Below are 23,608 nucleotides of genomic sequence, written 5' to 3'. Positions count from 1 at the left end.
ATATATACAGTGACCAGCACTGAGCCCCCTCCCTATATATACAGTGACCAGCACTGTGCCCCCTCCTCATATATACAGTGACCAGCACTGTGCCCCCTCCCCATATATACAGTGACAGCACTGAGCCCCCTCCCCATATATACAGTGACAGCACTGAGCCCCCTCCCCATATATACAGTGACCAGCACTGAGCCCCCTCCCCATATATACAGTGACCAGCACTGAGCCCCCTCCCCATATATAGAGTTACAGCACAGTGACCAGCACTGAGTCCCCTCCCCATATATACAGTGACCAGCACTGAGTCCCCTCCCCATATATACAGTGACCAGCACTGAGTCCCCTCCCCATATATACAGTGACCAGCACTGAGTCCCCTCCCCATATATACAGTGACCAGCACTGAGTCCCCTCCCCATATATACAGTGACCAGCACTGAGCCCCCTCCTCATATATACAGTGACCAGCACTGAGTCCCCTCCCCATATATACAGTGACCAGCACTGAGTCCCCTCTCCATATATACAGTGACCAGCACTGAGTCCCCTCTCCATATATACAGTGACCAGCACTGAGCCCCCTCCCCATATATACAGTGACCAGCACTGAGCCCCCTCCTCATATATACAGTGACCAGCACTGAGCCCCCTCCCTATATATAGTTAGTGACAGCACTGAGCCCCCTCCCCATATATACAGTGACCGGCACTGAGCCCCCTCCCCATATATACAGTGACCGGCACTGAGCCCCCTCCCCATATATACAGTGATCAGTACTAAGCCTCTTCCCCATATATACTGTGATCAGTGGTGGGCCCCCTCCTCATATATACAGTGACCAGCACTGAGCCCCCTCCCCATATATACTGTGATCAGCACTGAGCCCCCTCCCCATATATACAGTGACCGGCACTGAGCCCCCTCCCCATATATACAGTGACTGGCACTGAGCCCCCTCCCCATATATACAGTGATCAGTACTGAGCCCCCTCCCCATATATACAGTGACCAGCACTGAGCCCCCTCCTCATATATACAGTGACCAGCACTGAGCCCCCTCCCATATATACTGTGATCAGCACTGAGCCCCCTCCCCATATATACAGTGACAGCACTGAGCCCCCTCCCCATATATAGTGACAGCACTGAGCCCCCTCCCCATATATACAGTGACAGCACTGAGCCCCCTCCCCATACATAAAGTGATCAGTACTGGGCCCCCTCCTCATATATACAGTGACCAGCACTGAGCCCCCTCCCCATATATACAGTGACCAGCACTGAGCCCCCTCCCCATATATACAGTGACCAGCACTGAGCCCCCTCCCCATATATACAGTGACCAGCACTGAGCCCCCTCTCTATATATACAGTGACAGCACTGAGCCCCCTCCCCATATATACAGTGACCAGCACTGAGCCCCCTGCCCATATATACAGTGACCGGCACTGAGCCCCCTCCCCATATATACAGTGATCAGTACTAAGCCCCCTCCCCATATATACAGTGATCAGCACTGTGCCCCCTCCCCATATATACAGTGATCAGTACTAAGCCCCCTCCCCATATATACAGTGACAGCACAGTGACCAGCACTGAGCCCCCTCCCCATATATACAGTGACCAGCACTGAGCCCCCTCCCCATATATACAGTGACCAGCACTGAGCCCCCTCCCCATATATACAGTGACCAGCACTGTGCCCCCTCCCCATATATACAGTGACCAGCACTGTGCCCCCTCCCCATATTTACAGTGACCAGCACTGAGCTCCCCCCATATATACAGTGATCAGTTCTGAGCCCCCTCCCCACATATACAGTGACCAGCGCTGAGTTCCCACCCTATATATACAGTGGTGGCACTGAGCCCCCTCCCCATATATACAGTGACCAGCACTGAGCCCCTTCCCCATATATACAGTGACCGGTACTGAGCCCCCTTACCATATATATAATGATGAACACTGGGCCCCCTCCCAATACTTACAGTGACAGCATAGTGACCAGCACTGAGCCCCCTCCCCATATATACAGTGACCGGCACTGAGCCCCCTCCCCATATATACAGTGACCAGCACTGAGCCCCCTCCCCATATATACAGTGACCAGCACTGAGCCCCCTCCCCATATATACAGTGACTGGCACTGAGCCCCCTCCCCATATATACAGTGACCAGCACTGAGCCCCCTCCCAATATATACAGTGACTAGCACTGAGCCCCTTCCCCATATATACAGTGACCGGCACTGAGCCCCCTCCCCATATATACAGTGACCAGCACTGAGCCCCCTCCCCATATATACAGTGACCAGCACTGTGCCCCCTCCCCATATATACAGTGACCAGCACTGAGCCTCCTCCCCATATATACAGTGATCAGTACTGAGCCCCCTCCCCATATATACAGTGATCAGTACTGAGCCCCCTCCCCATATATACAGTGATCAGTACTGAGCCCCCTCCCCATATATACAGTGACCAGCGCAGAGCCCCCTCCCCATATATACAGTGGCGGCACTGTTCTCACTTACTATATATACAATGATGAGCACTGAGCCCCCTCCCCATATATACAGTGACAGCATAGTGACCAGCACTGAGCACCTCCCCATATATACAGTGACCAGCACTAAGCCCCCTCCCCATATATACAGTGACCAGCACTGAGCCCCCTCCCCATATATACAGTGACCAGCACTGAGCCCCCTCCCCATATATACAGTGACCAGCACTGAGCCCCCTCCCCATATATACAGTGACCAGCACTGTGCCCCCTCCCCATATATACAGTGACCAGCACTGAGCCTCCTCCCCATATATACAGTGACCAGCACTGAGCCCCCTCCCCATATATACAGTGACCAGCACTGAGCCCCCTCCCCATATACACCGTGACCAGCACTGAGCCCCCTCCCCATATATACAGTGACCAGCACTGAGCCCCCTCCCCATATATACAGTGACCAGCACTGAGCCCCCTCCCCATATATACAGTGACCAGCACTGAGCCCCCTCCCCATATATACAGTGACCAGCACTGAGCCCCCTCCCCATATATACAGTGACCAGCACTGAGCCCCCTCCCCATATATACAGTGACCAGCACTGAGCCCCCTCCCCATATATACAGTGACCAGCACTGAGCCCCCTCCCCATATATACAGTGACCAGCACTGAGCCCCCTCCCCATATATACAGTGACCAGCACTGAGCCCCCTCCCCATATATACAGTGACCAGCACTGAGCCCCCTCCCCATATATACTGTGACCAGCACTGAGCCCCCTCCCCATATATACAGTGACCAGCACTGAGCCCCCTCCCCATATATACAGTGACCAGCACTGAGCCCCCTCCCCATATATACAGTGACCAGCACTGAGCCCCCTCCCCATATACACAGTGACCAGCACTGAGCCCCCTCCCCATATACACAGTGACCAGCACTGAGCCCCCTCCCCATATATACAGTGACCAGCACTGAGCCCCCTCCCCATATATACAGTGACCAGCACTGAGCCCCCTCCCCATATATACAGTGACCAGCACTGAGCCCCCTCCCCATATATACAGTGACCAGCACTGAGCCCCCTCCCCATATATACAGTGACCAGCACTGAGCCCCCTCCCCATATATACAGTGACCAGCACTGAGCCCCCTCCCCATATATACAGTGACCAGCACTGAGTCCCCTCCCCATATATACAGTGACCAGCACTGAGCCCCCTCCCCATATATACAGTGACCAGCACTGAGCCCCCTCCCCATATATACAGTGACCAGCACTGAGCCCCCACCCCATATACACAGTGACCAGCACTGAGCCCCCTCCCCATATATACAGTGACCAGCACTGAGCCCCCTCCCCATATACACAGTGACCAGCACTGAGCCCCCTCCCCATATATACAGTGACCAGCACTGAGCCCCCTCCCCATATATACAGTGGCGGCACTGTTCTCACTTACCATATATACAATGATGAGCACTGAGCCCCCTCCTCATATAGACAGTGACAGCACTGCGCTCCCTCCCCATGTGTACAGTGATCAGTACTGAGCCCCACCCATATGCACAGTGATTAGCACGGAGTGTGTGTATTTATATATATATAATATACTAGGTGCTTCATCGCGCCCTACGGGCGCTCTTCACACCGTCGCAAGGGGCTACGCCCCCTTAACCCTTGCATGCCTTTCTGGGGTTTAATATTTGTATTATATAGAGTATTACCTGCATTCCTTTGTTAGTGGTTAAATATTGCACAATGAAAGGGCGTGCGATGGTGAAGGAGGCGCAGCCCCTTGCGACGGCGTGAACAGCACCTGCAGGGCACGATGTACAGAATGTAGCGGGTGCGGGGGGGACTGCGGATGGTGTCTGTAGATGCTGCGGGTGGAGGGGAGGCAGAAGTGGGGGTGGGGGTGGGGCCCGGATGGGGAAGGTTCGGGAGGTGCTGCGCGTGGGGGAGGGGCAGAGGAGTGGGGGATGCAGATGGGGGAGGGGTCCGGAGGCACTGCAGGTGGGGGAGGGGCAGGGGTGCCACGGGTGGGAGAGGGGCAGGTGTGGGGATGTTGTGGATGGGTGAAGGGTTCCGGAGGTGCTGTGGGATGGGAAGGGACGGGAGTGCCAGGGGTGGGGTAGGGGACCGCAGGCACCATGGGTAGGGTAGGGGCAGGTACGGGTGTTGCGGCGGATGGGAAAGGAGGTCCGGAGGTGCTGCAGGTGGTGGAGGGGCAGGTGCGTGGGGTGCCATTGGTCGGGGAGGGGTGGGTGAGGGGGGGACCGCTGATGGAGGAGGGTGTCTGCAGATGCTGCGGGTGGAGGGGGGCAGGTGTGGGGGGAGACATATAAGGGGGGTGAATGGTGGAAGGGGCCTGGAGGTGCTGTGGGTGGTGAAGGGGTGGAGGAGTGGGAGCCACGGGTGGTGTAGGGGGTCTGGAGGCACAGCATGTGGGGGAGGGGTGGAGTGCCGCATGTGGTGGAGGGGAAGGTGCGGAGGTGTGGTGCATTGGGGAGAGGTCTGGAGGCGCTGCGGGTACTGTACATGCCATAAAAGGTAGTTGGAGGGTATGCAGTAACAGGGCCAGGACAGGGGTGACAGGGTCAGTACAGGGTTGATGGGGCCAGGACAGGGGTGACAGGGTCAGAACAGGGGTGACGGTGCCAGGACAGGGGTGACGGTGCCAGGACAGGGGTGACGGTGCCAGGACAGGGGTGACGGGGCCAGGACAGGGGTGACGGGGCCAGGACAGGGGTGACGGGGCCAGGACAGAAATTATAGGGACAGGATAGGGGTGACAGGGCCAGGGTAGGGGCGGCAGGACCAGGACAGGGGTGACGGGGCCAGTATAGGGTTCACAGGGCAAACACAGGGGTGACAGGGCCAGGATAGGGGTAACAGGGCCAGCATAAGGGTGACAGGGCCAGGATAAGGGTGAAAGGGCCAGGATAAGGGTGGCAGGGCAAGGCCAGGGGTGACAGGGACATGACAGAACACAGGGCACGGGAGAGATTGGTATTAGGGACAAAACAGTGGTGACAGACAGATGTGTCTTACCGGAGTCACGGCTGCTGGCTGCTGCTGTTCCACTCCAACCTGTTGGGATCTGCTGCTGCTGGAGACTTGGCATGGCTGACTCTCTCAGGCTGGAGTCCTGCTTCCTCTGCCCGTCCGCATCCCTCCCCCCCCTCCTCAGTCACACACCGCAGACCTCGCGCAGCTGCCGGGCACTGTGGTAAGGTGAGACTGGAAATGACTGGTTAGCCCCCAGGAGATGCTGCGGCTGGAGGGAGGAGTGGGTCATAGCATGCACGTGGCGCGGACCTCACGGCTTCCGGGCACTGTGGTAAGGGGAGGCTGGGAGTGACTGGTTAGCTCCCAGGAGACGCTGCGGCTGGAGGGAGGAGTGGGTCAGAGCCTGCAAGCAGCTCGGATTTCTGCAGCGCTACCCGCCAGCTAAAGTGTGTGAATGAGCTGGGCGCACTCCACTGCGGGTGGTAGCGCTGCAGCTAGCGGTGGGGTTGCCGGGGCTGGAGATAACAGAGGCAGTATGGAACCTGCACAGCGGCAGGTGCCCCACTAAACTGCAGCTAAGAAGCGTGGAGTGTGCCAGAAAGTGACGCTCCTCCGCACCAGAGAGACCCTGCTGAGTATGCCGATGTGGGGGGTCAAGCACACAGTGAGCCGGTGCCCGTCTGTCTGTATGACATACCCCTCACACACCCCCATACCTCCCAAATGTCCCGATTTTCGCGGGACAGTCCCATTTTTTGGGGTCTGTCCCGCTGTCCCACCCCGCGGGTCGCAGTGTCCGGCGGTGGGGGGGCAGTTGGAAAGCTCCTGTACTCGCTGTTCTGCTTAGCAGAGCAGCGGTGAATAGTGGAGACAGAGGGAGAGGGGGCATCAGGGGGTACGGATTAATGGGGGGGTTCCAGCAGCAGAGCCGGATTAAGGTGGGGGGGGGGGGGCAGGGGATACGTACCGTTGGCCCCACAGTTTTAGGGTGCCCCCCGGCTGGAGTAGCTCTGTCCCAGCTCAGAAGCTCCCTCCCCCGTCCTGCCAGCAACAGCGGCAGCATTGTGCTACAGTCAGCACACGCTGCTGCATATAGGCAGGTCTGTGGTGTTGCAGGGAGGCAGCAGTCTCCCTGCTTTCTTCTGCCTGTGCGGGTGTGTAGGGGGGAGCGACCACCTCCTCTGGATTTAGCCCTAGCTGAAGGGCCAAAATCCCATTTAAAAAAGAAAAATAAAAATCGGAATTTGCATAAGGGGGCGTGGCCGCGCGGGCCGCGATTAGGCCACGCCCCCAACCCCCCAGCAGGCACATCAATGAGTTGGGGCTCCCCTGTATCAAGTGCCCTGGGCCCCCCGGACTCATAATCAGCCCCTGGGAGCATGCCAGCAGCTCACAGAGCGCTGGGCATGCTCCCTCACTGACGAAAACGGGGACCCTCCAGTGAAGCCACGCCCCCTTTTCGCCGAGTGTGTTTCCCTCCTTCTGCCTGAAGAAAGCTCCTGCAGAAAGCTGGGAGGTATGCACCCCTGCCTGTGACATGCCCAATGCCCATGCTATCTGCTTCTGCTCCTAGTCTCCTGTAGATTTGGCCAGATCTCTGTGACTCATTTGACTAACTCCGCCCAGTGTTGTGACTCCGCCCAGCGTTAGCAAATGAATCACAAGGTCACAGAATAGGGCTATTATATAGGAGATATCCTCCGTCGCGGGCCCCCTCCTCTCCGGCAACGCCAGAGTCTACTGCACATGCGCAGGTCTCCGGGAACATGGCACCCGCGTCTTGTCCCTGGGGACATCTCCAGTGCGCATGCGCAAATCACTCAGAGCAGCGGCCATTTTCCGAGTGATTTCTGTCCGTAGAGCAGGGCTGCCAGTGGCAAGTATAATATGTGTGTGTGGTGTGGGCCCCTGGACATCGTACACACTGCACCATTATAGAAACTCCTATGTGTGTGTGTAGGTAGGTAGGTAGACTGATGAGGAATTCCCATTTCTTTTTCATCCACTAGGGGTCACTGGAGTACTCTTGGGATATGGACGGGCTTCCGCAGGAAACAGCACTGAATATTTAAATTTAGTAACACTCCACCCCTCCATATCCCTGGTCACTACCCAGTGTTTTTTCTGTGCTGAACGAGGTAGCAGCTACTGAAGTTTCGGCTATTGAAGATATTTTATTTTTCTTTATTTTTTCTACAAGGCACATCCCTTTCCCCCTTCCAAAAGGCAGGGTCAGGGATAGTGCAGCTGCTGATAGCAGCACGTGCGTGTCGGGCCTCTCTGAAAGAGCTCCCTCACAAGCACACACATCCTGCTGAACTGGCTGGCCGGCGCTTGTTGAAGAAGCCCCGTCGGAGCCTCAGGACAGACTGCAGGTATGTGAGAACGGGGCGGACAGCTTTCGCTGCCGTCCCGAGGAGGGGAGACTGTGTAAAAAGGCGCTTGTGTTCGGTATAGCGGCGGCGGCAGCAGGTCTCCCGCCGAGTGAACAGCTGATAATCTGGCCGCCGGGTCTCCGCGGGTAATCTGGCCGCCGGGTCTCCGTTCCAGCACTTGAACACACGGCCGCCACTACATCTCCCTGCTTCAGGCTGCCGCTTCTGTCAATGATCCAGCGCCGCTTGTATCGCTGGGGGTCCTAAGCTATCAGCCCGATGCCCGGCCCGCACTGCACACTAAGCAGCTGCGAAGGGGGTAGAGGGGGGACAGCAGCAGATCTTTACAGCGTCTCATGCATTTATAGAATGTGTACTGTGAATGTTAAGCACATTTTATATATAGAAATATATAATGAGGCTTTTGCTGGCAGATAGACTGTAATAATTGAGACTGTAATAATATCAGTATGATTTTGTGATTATATGTTTAAGCACATTTTATATATAAAATATATAATGAGGCTTTTGCTGGCAAGGAGACTGTGTATAACATCAGTGATATGTTTAAGCACATTTTATATATATAATATATAATGAGGCTTTTGCTGGCAGGGAGACTGTTTATAATATCAGTATGGAACTGTGATTATATGTTTAAATAGCAGCCATTAACCATGCTTCCTGTGGCAGCCATTAACCATGCTTCCTGTGGCGGCCATTAATCATGCTTCCTGTGTCTCCCTCTGTGATTCCAGAAGGTTCCTGTCTTACATCTCTACACCACCGGAAGGCGCAGGGGTGTTAGTGGGAATTTGGGATCACATTTCGTAGTACTGGCCACGTGTACTGCACTTGGTCAGATTTATATACAGAGACACCTTATTGCTATTTTACTGAGTCGTGCAGGTGTCTGTGTTTTGTGTATTGTATTGTCTGTCGCCATAATGAGTAAGGCACCAGCGAAAACTAAAAAGATTAATTGCAAAATATGTGATGATAGCTCACCTCAGATCCCTGGGAGTGACAATAATTCCGTATTTAGACGATCTGCTCATCAAAGCTCCGTCTCAACAGATACTTACCCAACATGCGCTGCTAACATACAATGTACTGGTTCACCACGGTTGGATTGTAAATTTCAAGAAATCACATCTAATTCCGTCTCAACGCCTTCAGTTCCTAGGTATGATTCTCGATACGGTCAATCAAAGAATTTACCTACCACAACAGAAAGTACAAATGCTACGCCATCTAGTACAATTAGTACTCAAGCCACGCACAGTGTCGGTACACTTGTGCATTCGCCTGTTAGGCACAATGGTGGCAGCTTTCGAGGCGCTTCAGTTCGGAAGATTTCACTCTCGTCCATTTCAGCTGAACGTACTTGCCCAGTGGTCGGGCTCGTATCTGCAGATTCACCACAGGGTGAGGTTGTCACCAATAGCAAGAGTATCTCTGCTATGGTGGCTCAAGGAACACAATTTAACCGCAGGAAGACGGTTCGGAGTTTGCAATTGGATAATTCTAACTACGGACGCCAGTCTCAGAGGTTGGGGAGCGGTAATTCAAAATTGTCAGCTCCAGGGTCTCTGGGCGGATCACGAGAAATTGCTGTCTATAAATGTTCTAGAACTCCGCGCAATCTTCAATGCGCTACGACAAGCAGTGCACATGATTCGCTCTCAGCCTGTCCAAGTGCAGTCGGACAATGCGACGGCGGTCGCATACATCAACAAACAAGGAGGAACGAGAAGCCGCATGGCAATGCGGGAAGTAGCTCGAATCCTCAATTGGGCGGAATGCCACCAGGTGATATTGTCGGCTGTGTTCATTCCGGGAGTGGACAACTGGGAAGCGGATTATCTCAGTCGTCGGGATTTTCACCCAGGCGAATGGTCATTAAATCCAGAAGTGTTTCACATGTTGGTTCAGCGATGGGGTTATCCTCAGGTGGACCTGATGGCATCTCGACACAATCATCAAACGCTCCAGTATGTGTCCAGAACAAGAGATCCAAAGGCAGTCGCGGTGGATGCTCTCACTATCGCGTGGCCGTACAGTCTGGTGTATCTGTTTCCACCGTTTCCGTTGCTCCCTCTGGTGCTAAAACGGATCAAAAGAGAGTCGCTCACAGTCATACTAGTGGCGCCTCATTGGCCTCGGAGAGCTTGGTTCTCGGATCTTCGAGGATTACTCGCAGACGATCCGTGGCCGCTCCCAATACGTCCAGACCTGTTACAACAGGGTCCGTTTCTTTACCCCGATTTAGCGCGGCTGCGTTTGACGGGGTGGCTGTTGAGACCGCCCTCTTAAAAAGAGAGGGCATTCCAGATTCAGTTATACCAACCATGTTACGAGCTAGGAAGCCAGTTACGGCAGCTCATTATTACAGAATATGGCGTGCATATATAGGTTGGTGTGAGGTTCGGAAATTTCCGACATCAGCTTTCAAGGTATGCCGCCTGTTGTTGTTTCTACAAACAGGCTTAGATGGAGGATTGCGTTTATCTACACTAAAGGTGCAGGTTTCTGCTTTGTCAATTTATTTTCAAAGACGATTGGCTCTATTGCCGTCGATACACACTTTTCTCCAAGGTGTACTCAGGGTACAGCCTCCATTCATTCCACCTACAGCGCCATGGGATTTGAATCTGGTTTTGGAGTTCTTACAGTCTTCATATTTTGAACCCTTAAAACAAGTGGATATAAAGTTTCTCACTTGGAAAACAATTTTTCTCTTAGCCTTAGCTTCGGCGAGGCGTGTTTCGGATTTGGGTGCCTTGTCATGCAAGCCACCGTATTTGGTGTTTCATGATGACAGAGCGGAACTTCGGACGAATCCCGCCTTCTTACCAAAGGTAGTGTCATCTTTTCACATCAATCAACCAATAGTAGTTCCTGTGTTGACAGAACATTCTGGAACTCTGGATGTGGTTCGCGCATTACGCGTTTATGTATCCCGAACGTCTTCAGTTCGTAAGACGGATACGTTATTTGTTCTCTATGATGCTGCCAAAATGGGTTGGCCAGCATCTAAACAAACTTTATCCAGATGGATAAAACTGACCATACGCCAGGCTTACCTTCATGCTAGGTTACAACCGCCTACGTCAGTAACCGCTCATTCCACACGTTCTGTGGGTACTTCATGGGCAGCTGGTCGTGGGGCTTCTGCGACGCAGCTTTGCCGAGCGGCTACATGGTCTTCAGTGCACACGTTTGTGCGCTTTTACAAGTTTGATACTTTTGCGGCATCAGCATCTAGCTTTGGCCGCCTAGTGTTACAAGTGCCAAACTGCTCTCCCGCCCACGGGGGAAGCTTTGGTACGTCCCAAGAGTACTCCAGTGACCCCTAGTGGATGAAAAAGAAAATAGGATTTTGGTACTTACCAGGTAAATCCTTTTCTTTGAATCCATAGGGGTCACTGGACGCCCACCCAGAGCAGTTTTACCTACTTGTGGTTAGTTCTGAGGATCTTATGGTAACACACTTTCACCGACTGGTTCAAGTTACAAGTGCTGGTTAGGGTGTCAACTGTTTAGTTGTCAGTAACGTTATGTGTTAACTTCGTTATTGTCAGTTATGTTATATGTAATACTCCATTATTAACCTCTCTTAATTCCTGTTCGGCTCAGTAAAAAACACTGGGTAGTGACCAGGGATATGGAGGGGTGGAGTGTTACTAAATTTAAATATTCAGTGCTGTTTCCTGCGGAAGCCCGTCCATATCCCAAGAGTACTCCAGTGACCCCTATGGATTCAAAGAAAAGGATTTACCTGGTAAGTACCAAAATCCTATTTTTACTAATGAGTAATCAGGTGTCATTTTATTTCAATGTGTTTTTCAGAATTCGGAGGACATTCGCTGTAAATGTATCTGCCCCCCCTATAAAGACAAGCCCGGGAACATATTTATCAGGAACGTGACACAGAAGGACTGGTAAGTGTCTCAGGTATAGGGACAGTAAGTGGAGCTGTGTAGTGTCACACATTACGCCTGTGGCAGAGTAATAGCTTTTCTCTTTCATCCACTAGGGGACACTGGAGTCTTATACAGTAGGGGCGTGAAGCTTGCAACCGGAGGTGTGGCACAATCTAAAAATTAGCATTGTCTGCACAGCCAGCTCCTCCCCCTTCACGCCCCTCCTCCCTCAGTTTGAAAAATTGTGCCTAGGAGGTACAAGCACTAGGGGAGCTCCTGCTCCATTACAGAAAATAACAAAACTCAGGCTGCGTCAACCTAATGAAAAGGGGGACAAAAGCCTTTAGATTAGAGTACCAATGATCCCAGATAACGGGATCTGCATCTCTCTACGGAAAATCCGGAGCACAGAGTCAGCAGTTCCACATGGGTGCAGTGAGTACTGGTTGTTCATATGGGCCTTAGATAGAGAAAATAGAGGAAGAGGCTAAAGTAATAGCAAGACTCCTTCCATAGATCCCCACAACATGAGGATTAATAATACAGGTTGAGTCTCCATTATACAAAATGCTTGGGACCAGAGGTATTTTGGATATGGGATTTTTCCGTATTTTGGAATAATTGCATACCATAATGAGATATCATGGCAATGGGACTCAAATCTAAGCACACAATTCATTTATGTTTCATATACACCTTATACACACAGCCTGAAGGTCATTTAATACAATATTTTTAATAACTTTGTGTATTAAACAAAGTTTGTGGACATTGAGCCGTCAAAAAACAAAGGTTTCACTATCTCAGTCTCACTGAAAAAAGTCTGTATTTCGGAATATTTGGATATGGGATACTCAACCTGTATTGTTAAATGGGAGAGCAATGGCCTAATGCTGGGGACTGGTAACAGCAAATGAGCTGAAAGTCATGTTCTAGTATCACCAGATGCTAATGGATCCTCAGTTCCGCTCTCCTCCTGTGACCCCAAGTAATAATATATACAGTGTACGTGCTGCGGCATCCAGGCTTTCTATAAAAAGCCCTGGCAGGCCAGTAGCGCAGCTCCCCCGCCGTAGACACAGCGCGGTCTCTCACACTCCCTGGCCGGCTCCACTCCCGCTGCATATCAGCTCGCCCGCCCCCCTTCCTTTACAGCGCTGAGGGAGACACAGGCGCGGCTGCCAGCGGCCGCCGCTTAAACACACAGCCGGGCGCTTAGGAAGCGCGTCGCCGCCTGCTCAAACGGTATCCCGTCCCCTCCTGCCGCCAGCGGAGAACTGGGGGTGACGGCAAGGGGGATATGTCTGGGACAAATTAGAAAGAGAGAGAAGACCTCTTGTTAGTAAATCGGGCTGAGGCAGCCGTAAAGGGGGCAGAGTGATCAAGGAACGCCTTTAGAGAATATATAGGTATGTGTGTGTGTGTGTGTGTGTATATATATATATATATATATATATATATATATTTATAAAAAATAAATATATATATATAATGTCATTGGCGGCCATTTTAAAACTGATTGGAGGCGCCAAAAGGGCTCCATAGGAGGTATTACGCCCCCTTTAGATATACAGGCTTCCAGGCCAGTAAGAGCAGAGGAAGGGCTTTTTATAATAGAGCAACTACTCCCTCTACTGGAGATTTGTATATTGGCACTCTGCTGCAATGGATTTTCAATGTATTCTAACAGACATGATATCTATTTTCAAGGGACTTCTAAACAAAAGATCCCGACGAAATAAAGGGAAATACTGGATCACAACCCCGACCTCAGAACTGAAATACAGTTGGGTGTGCGAGGGTTGCAAAGAGGCTGGTGTTGTTGTTGTTGTTATTATTATTATTAATTTATTTATTTTTTGTGTATTATATACAAAAAGATCCAGCTAGGTGGATCCAGTGTACCTTTAATCCCATCACCCGTTACGGTCTTTCTGTTCCCATTATAAAGGGGGAAAGCACCGTGGAGCGCTCTATGGGTTGCGGCTTCAGATGTCAAAAGCACTTACCAAGAACACTAGAACTTATTATGTATACACAAACTGTAATAAGATGAGCGCTAGTTTGGGCAACCTCCGGGTATGCGTTTCCTGTTTAGTTAAGGACGCTCAACTCGGGAGCAAGGCTCCGCCAAGATCATGGGAGCAAGCCCTGACAAATATTTCAAAGGAAATGTCAGAATCCCGCAAACAGCAGTCAGAAAGGGCTGAGGGATTCTCAAAGACCATGGAGGAATTTCTAATTTAAATTAATCCCTCCTGCGCAAGCATTAAGCAAGGTGAGCAAGGCGGTTAATAGAATCCTTCCCATCTTACACGATAGAGGAAGGGGGTCTTATTATAGATGAAAAGGCGAGATAATTAAGTCTGCCTTAGATCAGGAGTTTTATGGAGGTCCTAAGCTTCAAGAAGTAAGGAGTTAAGGAACCAGAGAGTTTTCCATTTATTCGTCAATGTCTATGCCTCAAACTCTCCAGACTGATAAACAATTTCATGCCGCCCATTGGGGAGAAGACAATGTCCCCTATGCCTAGCGTGACCACCTTAAAGGATATGTCATGTCGCGTAGGTAGACACTGCATTAAAATCAATTTTTGTAGCAGCACATTGTCGCATGGGCTGGGCGTAAGAATGTAGCCTGGAGGAAAATTCTCAGCGGAGCATATTCGAGAATCAGCGACTTATATGTGCCAGCCTTCAAAGGATGCTGGTAAAATAGCGTCCCGCATCTCGGTTTCGCCCATTTCGGCTAGAGGAATTTTATGGCTCAGAGAAGGGCGAGTGGACTCCGATCCCTAGAATAGAGACTATTACATTTGGGGGTTAGATGTTATTGGTCCTGAGTTAGACAAGTGGATTTCGCAGACAACTGCAGTGAAATCTACCTTTCTACCTACTTACTCAAGAGGTAGAGGTCGTTCACAGTCGACACAGAAAGCAGGACAAACCTGCTGACAAACCCGTGGCATGACGGTCTCCCTGCTCACCTTGGGTCCCCCTTGGTGGGCGCAGAGTTGGAAGGTTTTCGGGACGCCTGGGTCAAAACCTCACCAGACGTCTAGGTCAAGGATACAGTTTCAAAAACGTCCACACAGTCCGTTTCTTTACAGCTTGAGGTCCTAGGTGCCCGTTGCGAGCAGGAGCATTACAGACGGCAAATTCAAAGATTCCTGCATACAAGGGGTTATGTCACTAGTCCCGGATCCTTAAAGAGGAACGGGATTTTATTCAAATCTTTTGGTAGTGCAAAATACCTTCATATCCCGATTTGGACCCCCCGCCATGCTTACTTAAGGTTGCACGGGTGAAGGATCACTACCAATTCAGGGCCCTGAATCTTTACAAAGATCATAAGAATAATGGTGACAGGATTGAGACAGTTAGGGGTCACGATCATACCTTATCTAGACGATCTACTGATCAAGGCCTCATCTCAGGAACAGCTGATAAAAGATGCTCAAACATCTCATCAATTTTTCATTCAACATGGGTGGATTGTGAACTTCCAAACAATCCAACCTCATGCCAACTCAACGGATTAAATTCCTCGGTCTCATTTTGGACACGGTACAATTTAGAGTATTCCTACCAGAGAACAAGATCCAGGACCCACAGAGGTTAGTGGCTCAGGTACTAAGGACACAGACGGTTTCTCTACACCTCTGTAGGCAACTTCTAGGGAAGATAGTGGCGTCGTTTGAAGCTATCCAATACGGCAGACTTCATTCCCGACCATTCCAGATGAACCTCATTGCTAAGAGAGCAGGTTCGCACTGGCTTCTACATCGAAGAATCCGACTTCCACTACGCATACGAACCTCCTTGGTTTGGTGGTCGTTGCACAAGAATCTGGCAGCAGGCAAAGAGATTCGGCATTTGGGATTGGAGGATCCTGACAACGGACGCTAGTCTCAGAGGTTGGGGTGCCGTCCTAGAGGAACAAATTCCTCACGGTTTGCATATTCAGGATGGACTAAATCCAGTCAGCTTTTGCAGGTTTGGAACAAGGAGAGTTCATGGTATCCATGGACATAAAGGTTGGAGGTTACAGGAGAGCAGCCTACCCATAAACATTCTCGAACTGAGAGCAGTTTACAATGCGCTTTTCATAGCCGAAGACCTAGTCATGGGTCAACACTAAAAGATACAGCCGGACAATGTCACGACGACGGCTTACATAAACCGTCAAGGAGGAACAAGGATCAGGATGGCGTTAAGGGTAGCCACAAAGATCTTGTTGTGGGCAGAAAGGCGAAACATCATCCTCTCGGCAGTGTTCATTCCAGGTGTGGAGAACTGTGAAGCAGATTATCTCAGTCGCCAGGACATGCAGACGGGAGAGTGGAGCCTACATCCACAGATTTTCGACATGGTGGTGAGGAGATGGGGCCTACCTCAAGTGGACCTAATGGCGTCTCGGCACAACCATCAGCTACCCAGATATGTGTCCAGGACAAGAGATCCAGCAGCAGAAGGAGTGGACGCATTAACACTTCCTTGGTGTTACAGAAGGGTTTACATATTTCCACCTTTCCCACTCATACCGAGAGTTTTAAAAAGAGGTAAAACAAGAATGAGTGTGGGCGATTCTAATAGCACCAGATTGGCTCCGCAGGAGTTGGTACTCAGTCTTGCGGGAGTTCCTAGCGGAAGATCCTTGGCGGTTACCTCTGAGAGAGGACCTGCTATCTCAGGGACCGTTCCTATACTGAACAAGCTGCACTTAACGGCGTGGCTATTGAAACCCGGAAATGAAGAAACAGAGGGATACCGAGAACGGCTATTCGTACGATGATTGCTGTTAGGAAGCCAGTTACAGCCATGCACTACTACAGAATTTGGAAGAAGTACATGGACTGGTGTCAGGAATGTGGGTGGAATTCGACGCACTTCCACTTACCAAAATTCTACTTTTTCTTCAAGCTGGTCTAGATGGAGAACTAAGACTAGGTTCTTTTGAAGGTTCAAGTTTCAGCTCTCTCCATACTATTTCAACAGCGGTTAGCATCCTTACAGGAGGTTCAAACCTTTTTACAGGGGGTTCTGAGGATACAACCTCTTTTCCGTCCACCCACTACGCCGTGGGACTTAAATTTGGTGTTGGAAATTTTCAGATCACCAACTTTTGAGTCGTTGGAAAGAACAGACCTGAAATATCTCTCTTGGAAGGTCACGTTATTACTTGCCTGGGCTTCGGCCAGAAGAGTTTCTGAGTTTGTAGCCTTATCATGTTAGAGTTCGTTTTTAATTTTCCATGAGGATAGGGCAGAACTCCATACAAGAGCAGATTTCCTTCCTAAGGTCGTTTCAGGGTTTCACGTAAACCAGCTGATTGTAGTCCCATCTTTTCAGGGATTCGCAGATGGGGGCGTGTCTTTGGATGTTTTCCGAGCTTTACGAATATACGTACAAGTTACGTTGTCCTTCAGAAGGTCAGACCATTTGTTTGTTCTCTATAATGGTCCAAAGAATGTTTGGCCAGCATCTAAGCAGTCTTTGTCTAGATGGATTAGACTTGCCATTCGGCAAGCTTATATTTCCTGTGGTAACCAGGTTCCGGGTCCGACTGGTGCTCATACCACCAGATCAGAGGGTGCCTCATGGGCGGCTGCCAGAGGTGCTTCCACTACTCAACTTTGCAGAGCTGCGGCGTGGTCCTCAGCCCACACGTTTCGTGAAATTTTACAAGTTTGATACCTTTGCGTCCGGAGACTCTAAGTTTGGACGTTTAGTTTTGCAGGCCACCGACAGCCTGGGGGATAACTTTGGGACGTCCCCTACTGTATAAGACTCCAGTGTCCCCTAGTGGATGAAAGAGAAAAGAGGATTTTGGTACTTACTGATAAATCCATTTCTCTGAATCCTCTAGGGGACACTGGACGCCCGCCTCAGTGCTGTCAACCTGCTGTGTTCAAGGTTCTTGTTCAAACGGTTCGTGCAAACAGCGTTAGTTTTTCTGTTAAGAGTTTCTTGGCTGCTGTTTGATATGTTGTACGGTTCGGTTCCTCGCCATGTGCTATCGTATCATGTCCTGTTCTCTCAGTCAAGTTTTCCAAACTGAGGGATGAGGGATGTGAAGGGGGAGGAGCCGGCTGTGCAGACAATGCTAATTTTTAGATTGTGCCACAACTCCGGTTGCAAGCTTCACACCCCTACTGTATAAGACTCCAGTGTCCCCTAGAGGATTCAGAGAAATGGATTTATCGGTAAGTACCAAAATCCTCTTTTATTTGTTTTGTTTTTTAATTCTTCAAGTTGACACCGAATACATAAACGGTCAGATATAATGGTTTTATATAAAATACGGTCGCACACACATAAACATGTCTTACAAGCAAGAAACTTCAGATAACTGTAGACGAGTCCATACAGGTCTCAGCTACTAAAGCATTTATTGGGGGAGCTTGCTTTTTTGGCGGTCCATGTCATGCTGGACAGGTTACCCCAGCAATAACAGGCTCTGTGTGCATCCATCTAAATGGGATTTGTCTCCTTGAGGCAGAACGTGGGGCCTAATTCAGACCTGATCGCTGCGCTGCGAAAAACGCTGGTGAGCTATCGGGTCACCACTGTGCATACGTAAGCACCGCAATGTGCAGGCGCGTCGCACAGGTACAAAGCGGATCGTTGCTGTGCGATGGGTTTTATGAAGAATCCATTCGCACAACCAATCGCAAGGTGATTGACAGAAAGAGGTTGTCTGTGGGTGTCAACTGACCGTTTTCAGGGAGTGGTTGGAAAAACGCAGGCGTGTCCAGGCGTTTGCAGGGCGGGTGTCTGACGACAATTCCATGACCAAAAAGACTGAAGTGATCGCAGCCGCTGAGTAAGTTCTGGGAAACTCAGAAACTGATCAAAGTTTTTTTTGTACCGCTTGGCTGCACATGCGATCGCACACTTGCAAAGCAAAAATACACTCCTCAGGTGGCGGCGACCATCTGTTCGCAGTAGTGCAAAAAACCCTAGCGAGCGATCAGGTCTTAATTAGGCCCATGGTCCTTTTGGGATATTTACTCCATAACAACCACATACACAGCCAGAAGAATGGGTGGTCTGAAGCAGGTTAGTGAAGTCAAAGAAGAGCCGTCCGGTTCCCCATACAGACCTACCACTACCGGGTGTTTATATGCAGAGGTTGTTACACATGGGCTCCCACCAATCAGTAAATCCAAAGGCCACAATTCCTGGATCTGTCTGTGGGTGATAAACTGCACCCACTTATTCTATTTATCCAGGACGCCATACTATTCCCACTGTCTTGGCATCCACCTACACCTCCAAGCTCATACTCCTTGGGGCCTAATTCAGAGTTGATCGCAGCAGTAAATTTGTTAGCAGTTGGGCAAAACCATGTGCACTGCGGGGGGGGGGGGGGGTCAGATGTAACATGCAGAGAGTTAGATTTGGGTGTGGTGTGTTTAAACTGAAATCTAAATTGCAGTGTAAGTATAAAGCAGACAGTATTTACCGTGCACAGAAACAAAATATAACCCACCGAATCTAACTCTCTCTGCACATGTTATATCTGCCCCTCCTGCAGTGGACATGGTTTTGCCCAACTGCTAACAAATTTGCTGCTGCGATCAACTCTGGATTACCCCCTTGATGAACAGGTTTTCTAGCATCACCTATTGCTGCACATCAGTATCTCCTTCCCAGAAGGGCTTACACTGCATAAACACTGACGCCCATCTTCATCCGCCAGGTTACACCAGCTCAGGAACCAATCCTGGCATGTGTGGCACAAGTCACCAATGATAGTGGAGGTGCTTACTGGTGGTGGTTAAATTACCATAGGCAATGAAAAAAATCCACATTGTTGTCTTCTTCCGTGATCCCAATCACCATTGACAAGGAGTTTGCATCATCGCATTCCACATATATATAGAGATGTGTCCTCGTACACTGGACGTCTTTTTGCCACATGTCACAAGATGACCCTCTCTATATAATTTGACCTCTCACTGTCAGAAAAGGTCTCATCTTTCTCGAACCTTTTTATTTCTCGGCGTTGCCCACCCTGGTATGTCCTCACTATCAGTGGCACAGCATATTATTACAAGAAAGTTACACTAATAATCTGGCAAATGAAATGTTTTGAGACAGACAGTTGACGTCTTTCTTTTTGATTAGTTTAAATAACATGTGAGAGTAGGGATAGCAGCGGCAGAGCACTGATTTTAATATGAAAATACGCTGAGAAGCTAGCGAAAACCTGTAATGTACAATGTTGCAAGATGGTGTTTGCCACTCCCACCTATCCGTATGTTGTATATTAAAAAGGACATGTACAGTTTATCAAACCAAGCACTTCACCATAAGGGAAGTGCTGGGTTTGTTTGGACCCACACTAAAGAAAACATTTTGGTAGCTGGCATTACTGTGTGTGTGGTAAACACTCTGGAGTGAGGACAGCTAACGCACACCATAGCTAGTTTGCACATCGGGCACCAATTTGCTCTTTTTCTTCCAAGTATTGAAATGAACTGTGTCTAATTCTGCATTCTGAGATTCTGCATTTGCATTAGAGTAATCTTGTACTAGTACAATTGTCAAGTTGAGACGTTGTAGGGGTGTCGAATGCTGACCCTATATCATAATCTTCCACATTACTGTGTTGCGATAAAATGTTGTCATTGACGACAGCGACCAATAAAGGGAACAGTTCCGTGATTCCTATCTCCATGCTGGTTTATTCCCGTCAGCATGCGTTCCAAGTGCGTGTCACTAAGAGGCAGATTGATCAAAGTTTGGTGACAGAAACAGTGCTAACCAATCAACTTCTGTTATTTTACAGGACGTATTTTAAAAATGAGAGTTTGGCGCTGAATGGTTGGCACGTTCTCTCTCCAAGCTTTGATAAATCTGCTTCAAAGTCAACTAAACGTTTCTCCGCCCTACGGCATGGCAGTTTCATCTGATGGCGCCACCGTGACAGATGTGCGAGCAATATATCAGCTCAGTATATGTTTAGATCTTGGTTTTATAACGCCCACATATCTATTATATAGATATATTTGTGTTGGATACTTACATCGGCCTAAGCTAGCACACAGGGTTCCACGCTGGGATGGACAGGCGGCTTCAGAGGTGTCTGATCAAGAATCATTCCTCCGCTCTCAGTCATGAGGCATCCTGGGAAGAGTCATAGCGGGCGAGCCATTTTGCCACGGCCAATAAGACACCGGTACAGCGGGTAGGCTAGCCAGTGACCTGACATTGTGTGCTAGCACTACTTTGAGGATAATGCTACAGACGCTGTTGCCACTGAAGACGATATAGGTACCCTGTGGGCTGTCACGGTCCTGTAGTCTTTTTTTTGTGTCACAGCTGTCACCTGACCACATATCTATTGTGAATAGCTGGTACAGAGGCGTGTTCTAGGGAATGACTTGAATGCTGTTATGGAGAAATGGAATTGAGATCGAATTTGGCAGCGTGGGCACAGGGCGGCTGATCTGCAAAGCAAAAAAACCCCAGATAGCTTTGCACCTGGGCCATGCAAGCGGTGCATTTATGTATTTTGCATCTAGAGTAAATACTGGCTGCTTTTGCATGTAGCCCACACATGCTGCGGCAGCTTTATTATTACACTGCAGTTTTGGTTTGGATTTTGGACCCACCCCTCCCACATCTAATCTCCCCATGCCACTATTACTACAATGCAGGAACTGACATTGAACTAGATTAGACTGGTGATCCCCAGAGCTTACAGTCTAAAGCAGATGTAGGAGAAGGCACACAGCACAACCTATTATATACAGTGTACCAGCCTTAATACTGCCACATGCAACACACCGCTAGTGTGATCACGCCTGTATATACGTTATGTACGATGATATATGGTAACACGTGACTGCTCTCCCCATCCAGCGACTGCCTCCATGTGGTCAACCCCATGCCAGTGCCGGGGGCGGATGTGGAAGCTTACTGCCTGCGCTGCGAGTGCAAGTACGAAGAGAGGAGCTCGGTCACCATCAAGGTTGGTTATTCCCCGTGTCCGCACGGTCTCATTCTGTGTGAGCGTAAGGAACTGTTCATGCCGGGTAATGCAATATAAGTAGGAAGAGTTAGAACCTGCACAGCAATGGCGGCCCACACACCCACAGGAAGATCACGTTTACGGCTCGTGTCATTCTGCACCATAGGGACGGTTGTTTATTCTTCATTGACCTTGGATACGACATGTAACTGCTCTATGGAGACAATTGTATCTGACAAGTAGCTCTCATCCGTGTCATCTTCGAGGGTAATGAAAATAAACCAGTTAGACTAAACGATATCAAAACTATTTTGAAAACACCGACAGAAACCAGATAAATAAAACAATGTATTTATTAAAGTCTTGCATGGGGAATGTACAAGCCAGTAAATCGAAAGGTCTGTAACCCTTTAGTTATTTTTCCTGTGTTTTTCTACTGTAAATGATAAGGGATAAATGTATAATGTTCTTTTTACCAAACTATAGCTAGTTTCTATGATGGGGGTAGTAATTTGGCTTTTAGCGCTCGCCATATAGTGCAGTTCCATTGTTTACCTTCACTTCACTGTAATCCCATAATGAGCTTTCCTGTCTGTCTGAGTGAGCCATGATGGTTATTTTAGGGATGGCCATCGACAATCGATGATTTAGAATCATCAAAGGTTTATGGCCGATGACAAACACTTTCACCATCGATGGTTGAGAACCAAATGGTTTTCCGCTATAGATGGTGAGTAAGGGGCTGATGGCAATGTATTGTTGTTTTTTAAATGTTCCCACAACGCACAGTCACTGCGGCCGCCGCTGCCCTGCTGCGTGCTGATACAGTCTTCTTCAGTGAAAGGCCCGGCAACAGAGCCAGCGGCAGCCGCAGAAGACATTGGCTGCTCAGCTGTTGCCTGTCAGTCACTCAACAGCCCCGCCCACTGTAACTGTCTTCATACACAGAGAAGGCGGCTACTTGCGCCTTTCCCTGCCTATGTGGGCGTGTGTGATCCGCCTTTCAGGGCGGAGTCCATGACTGTCTCCTCCCTGCCTCAGCAGCTTAGTCAGTAATTAGAGTTTGCGCTGCACAGCTAAGCCAGAACCAGCCGCCGGGGGAACATGTGCAGAGGAAACCTTTGCTGGCTGACTTTCTCCAACAAAAGCCTCTACTGCGCATATGCAGTTATTGGATAACGGGAACTATTGATGGTATAAGATAGCATAGTTTATAACCATTGATGGTTCCAGCTAAAACACCCATCGATGGCAACCTTTGATGGATGTGGTATCGAAGGCCATCCCTAGGTTATTTCACTATAATACAATAGCTTTGAGTGTGGCTATTATCAAGCAGTGTGCGTGATGTCATGGGGGGCTGGGGGTGCAGCTGGGTTAGGTAAAGAAAGAAGGTTTAGCAGAAGGCAGGTTAAGAGATGTCAGAAATAACCCCCCCCCCCCGAGGTGGGCCAGAGCCTGCAGAGTGATCACATAGGACTGAGTCTATTATACCTACCATTTCTCTGTCATCCATCTGGGGGACGCTGCGCCGTTACTTGTGGGTTAGAGGTGTGTGGTAGTGGAGTTTGGCACAGAATCTATTAAAAGCTGCCCCCCCCCCCCTCTAATCCCTCCCATCTCCTTCCTGCTCAGCCATCACTCAGTTTTTATTTTGTGCCTGTGGAGTACAGACACAGTCTTTATTTCTCCTTAGATTTTTTTTTTTTTTTCTCTAAGAGTTTTTTTCTCAAGTGTACCTAGTCCCTGTTTACAGGAGACAGGTACTACTGGGGTGGGTTTAGCATCCCACTCTGAGCTACT

General features: G+C 49.7%; 1 protein-coding gene across 2 annotated transcripts in view; it reads left to right on the top strand.

Annotated features, from left to right (window-relative positions):
* Positions 1 to 23,608, top strand: part of LOC134968573 (transmembrane protein 9B-like) — a 40,136-nt gene that overhangs the window by 364 nt on the left and 16,164 nt on the right. For both annotated transcript variants that reach the window (XM_063944063.1, XM_063944062.1), the window contains exons 2-3: positions 11,751 to 11,842; positions 21,697 to 21,805. In XM_063944063.1, the coding sequence (XP_063800133.1) occupies positions 11,751 to 11,842; positions 21,697 to 21,805 (201 nt within the window). The remainder of the gene's footprint in view (positions 1 to 11,750; positions 11,843 to 21,696; positions 21,806 to 23,608) is intronic.

The sequence above is a fragment of the Pseudophryne corroboree genome, chromosome 11 (genome assembly GCF_028390025.1).
Source record: "Pseudophryne corroboree isolate aPseCor3 chromosome 11, aPseCor3.hap2, whole genome shotgun sequence".
NCBI lineage: Eukaryota > Metazoa > Chordata > Amphibia > Anura > Myobatrachidae > Pseudophryne > Pseudophryne corroboree.
Note: the sequence above shows the minus strand (reverse complement) of the source record. Positions and strands in the feature narration are given on the sequence as shown.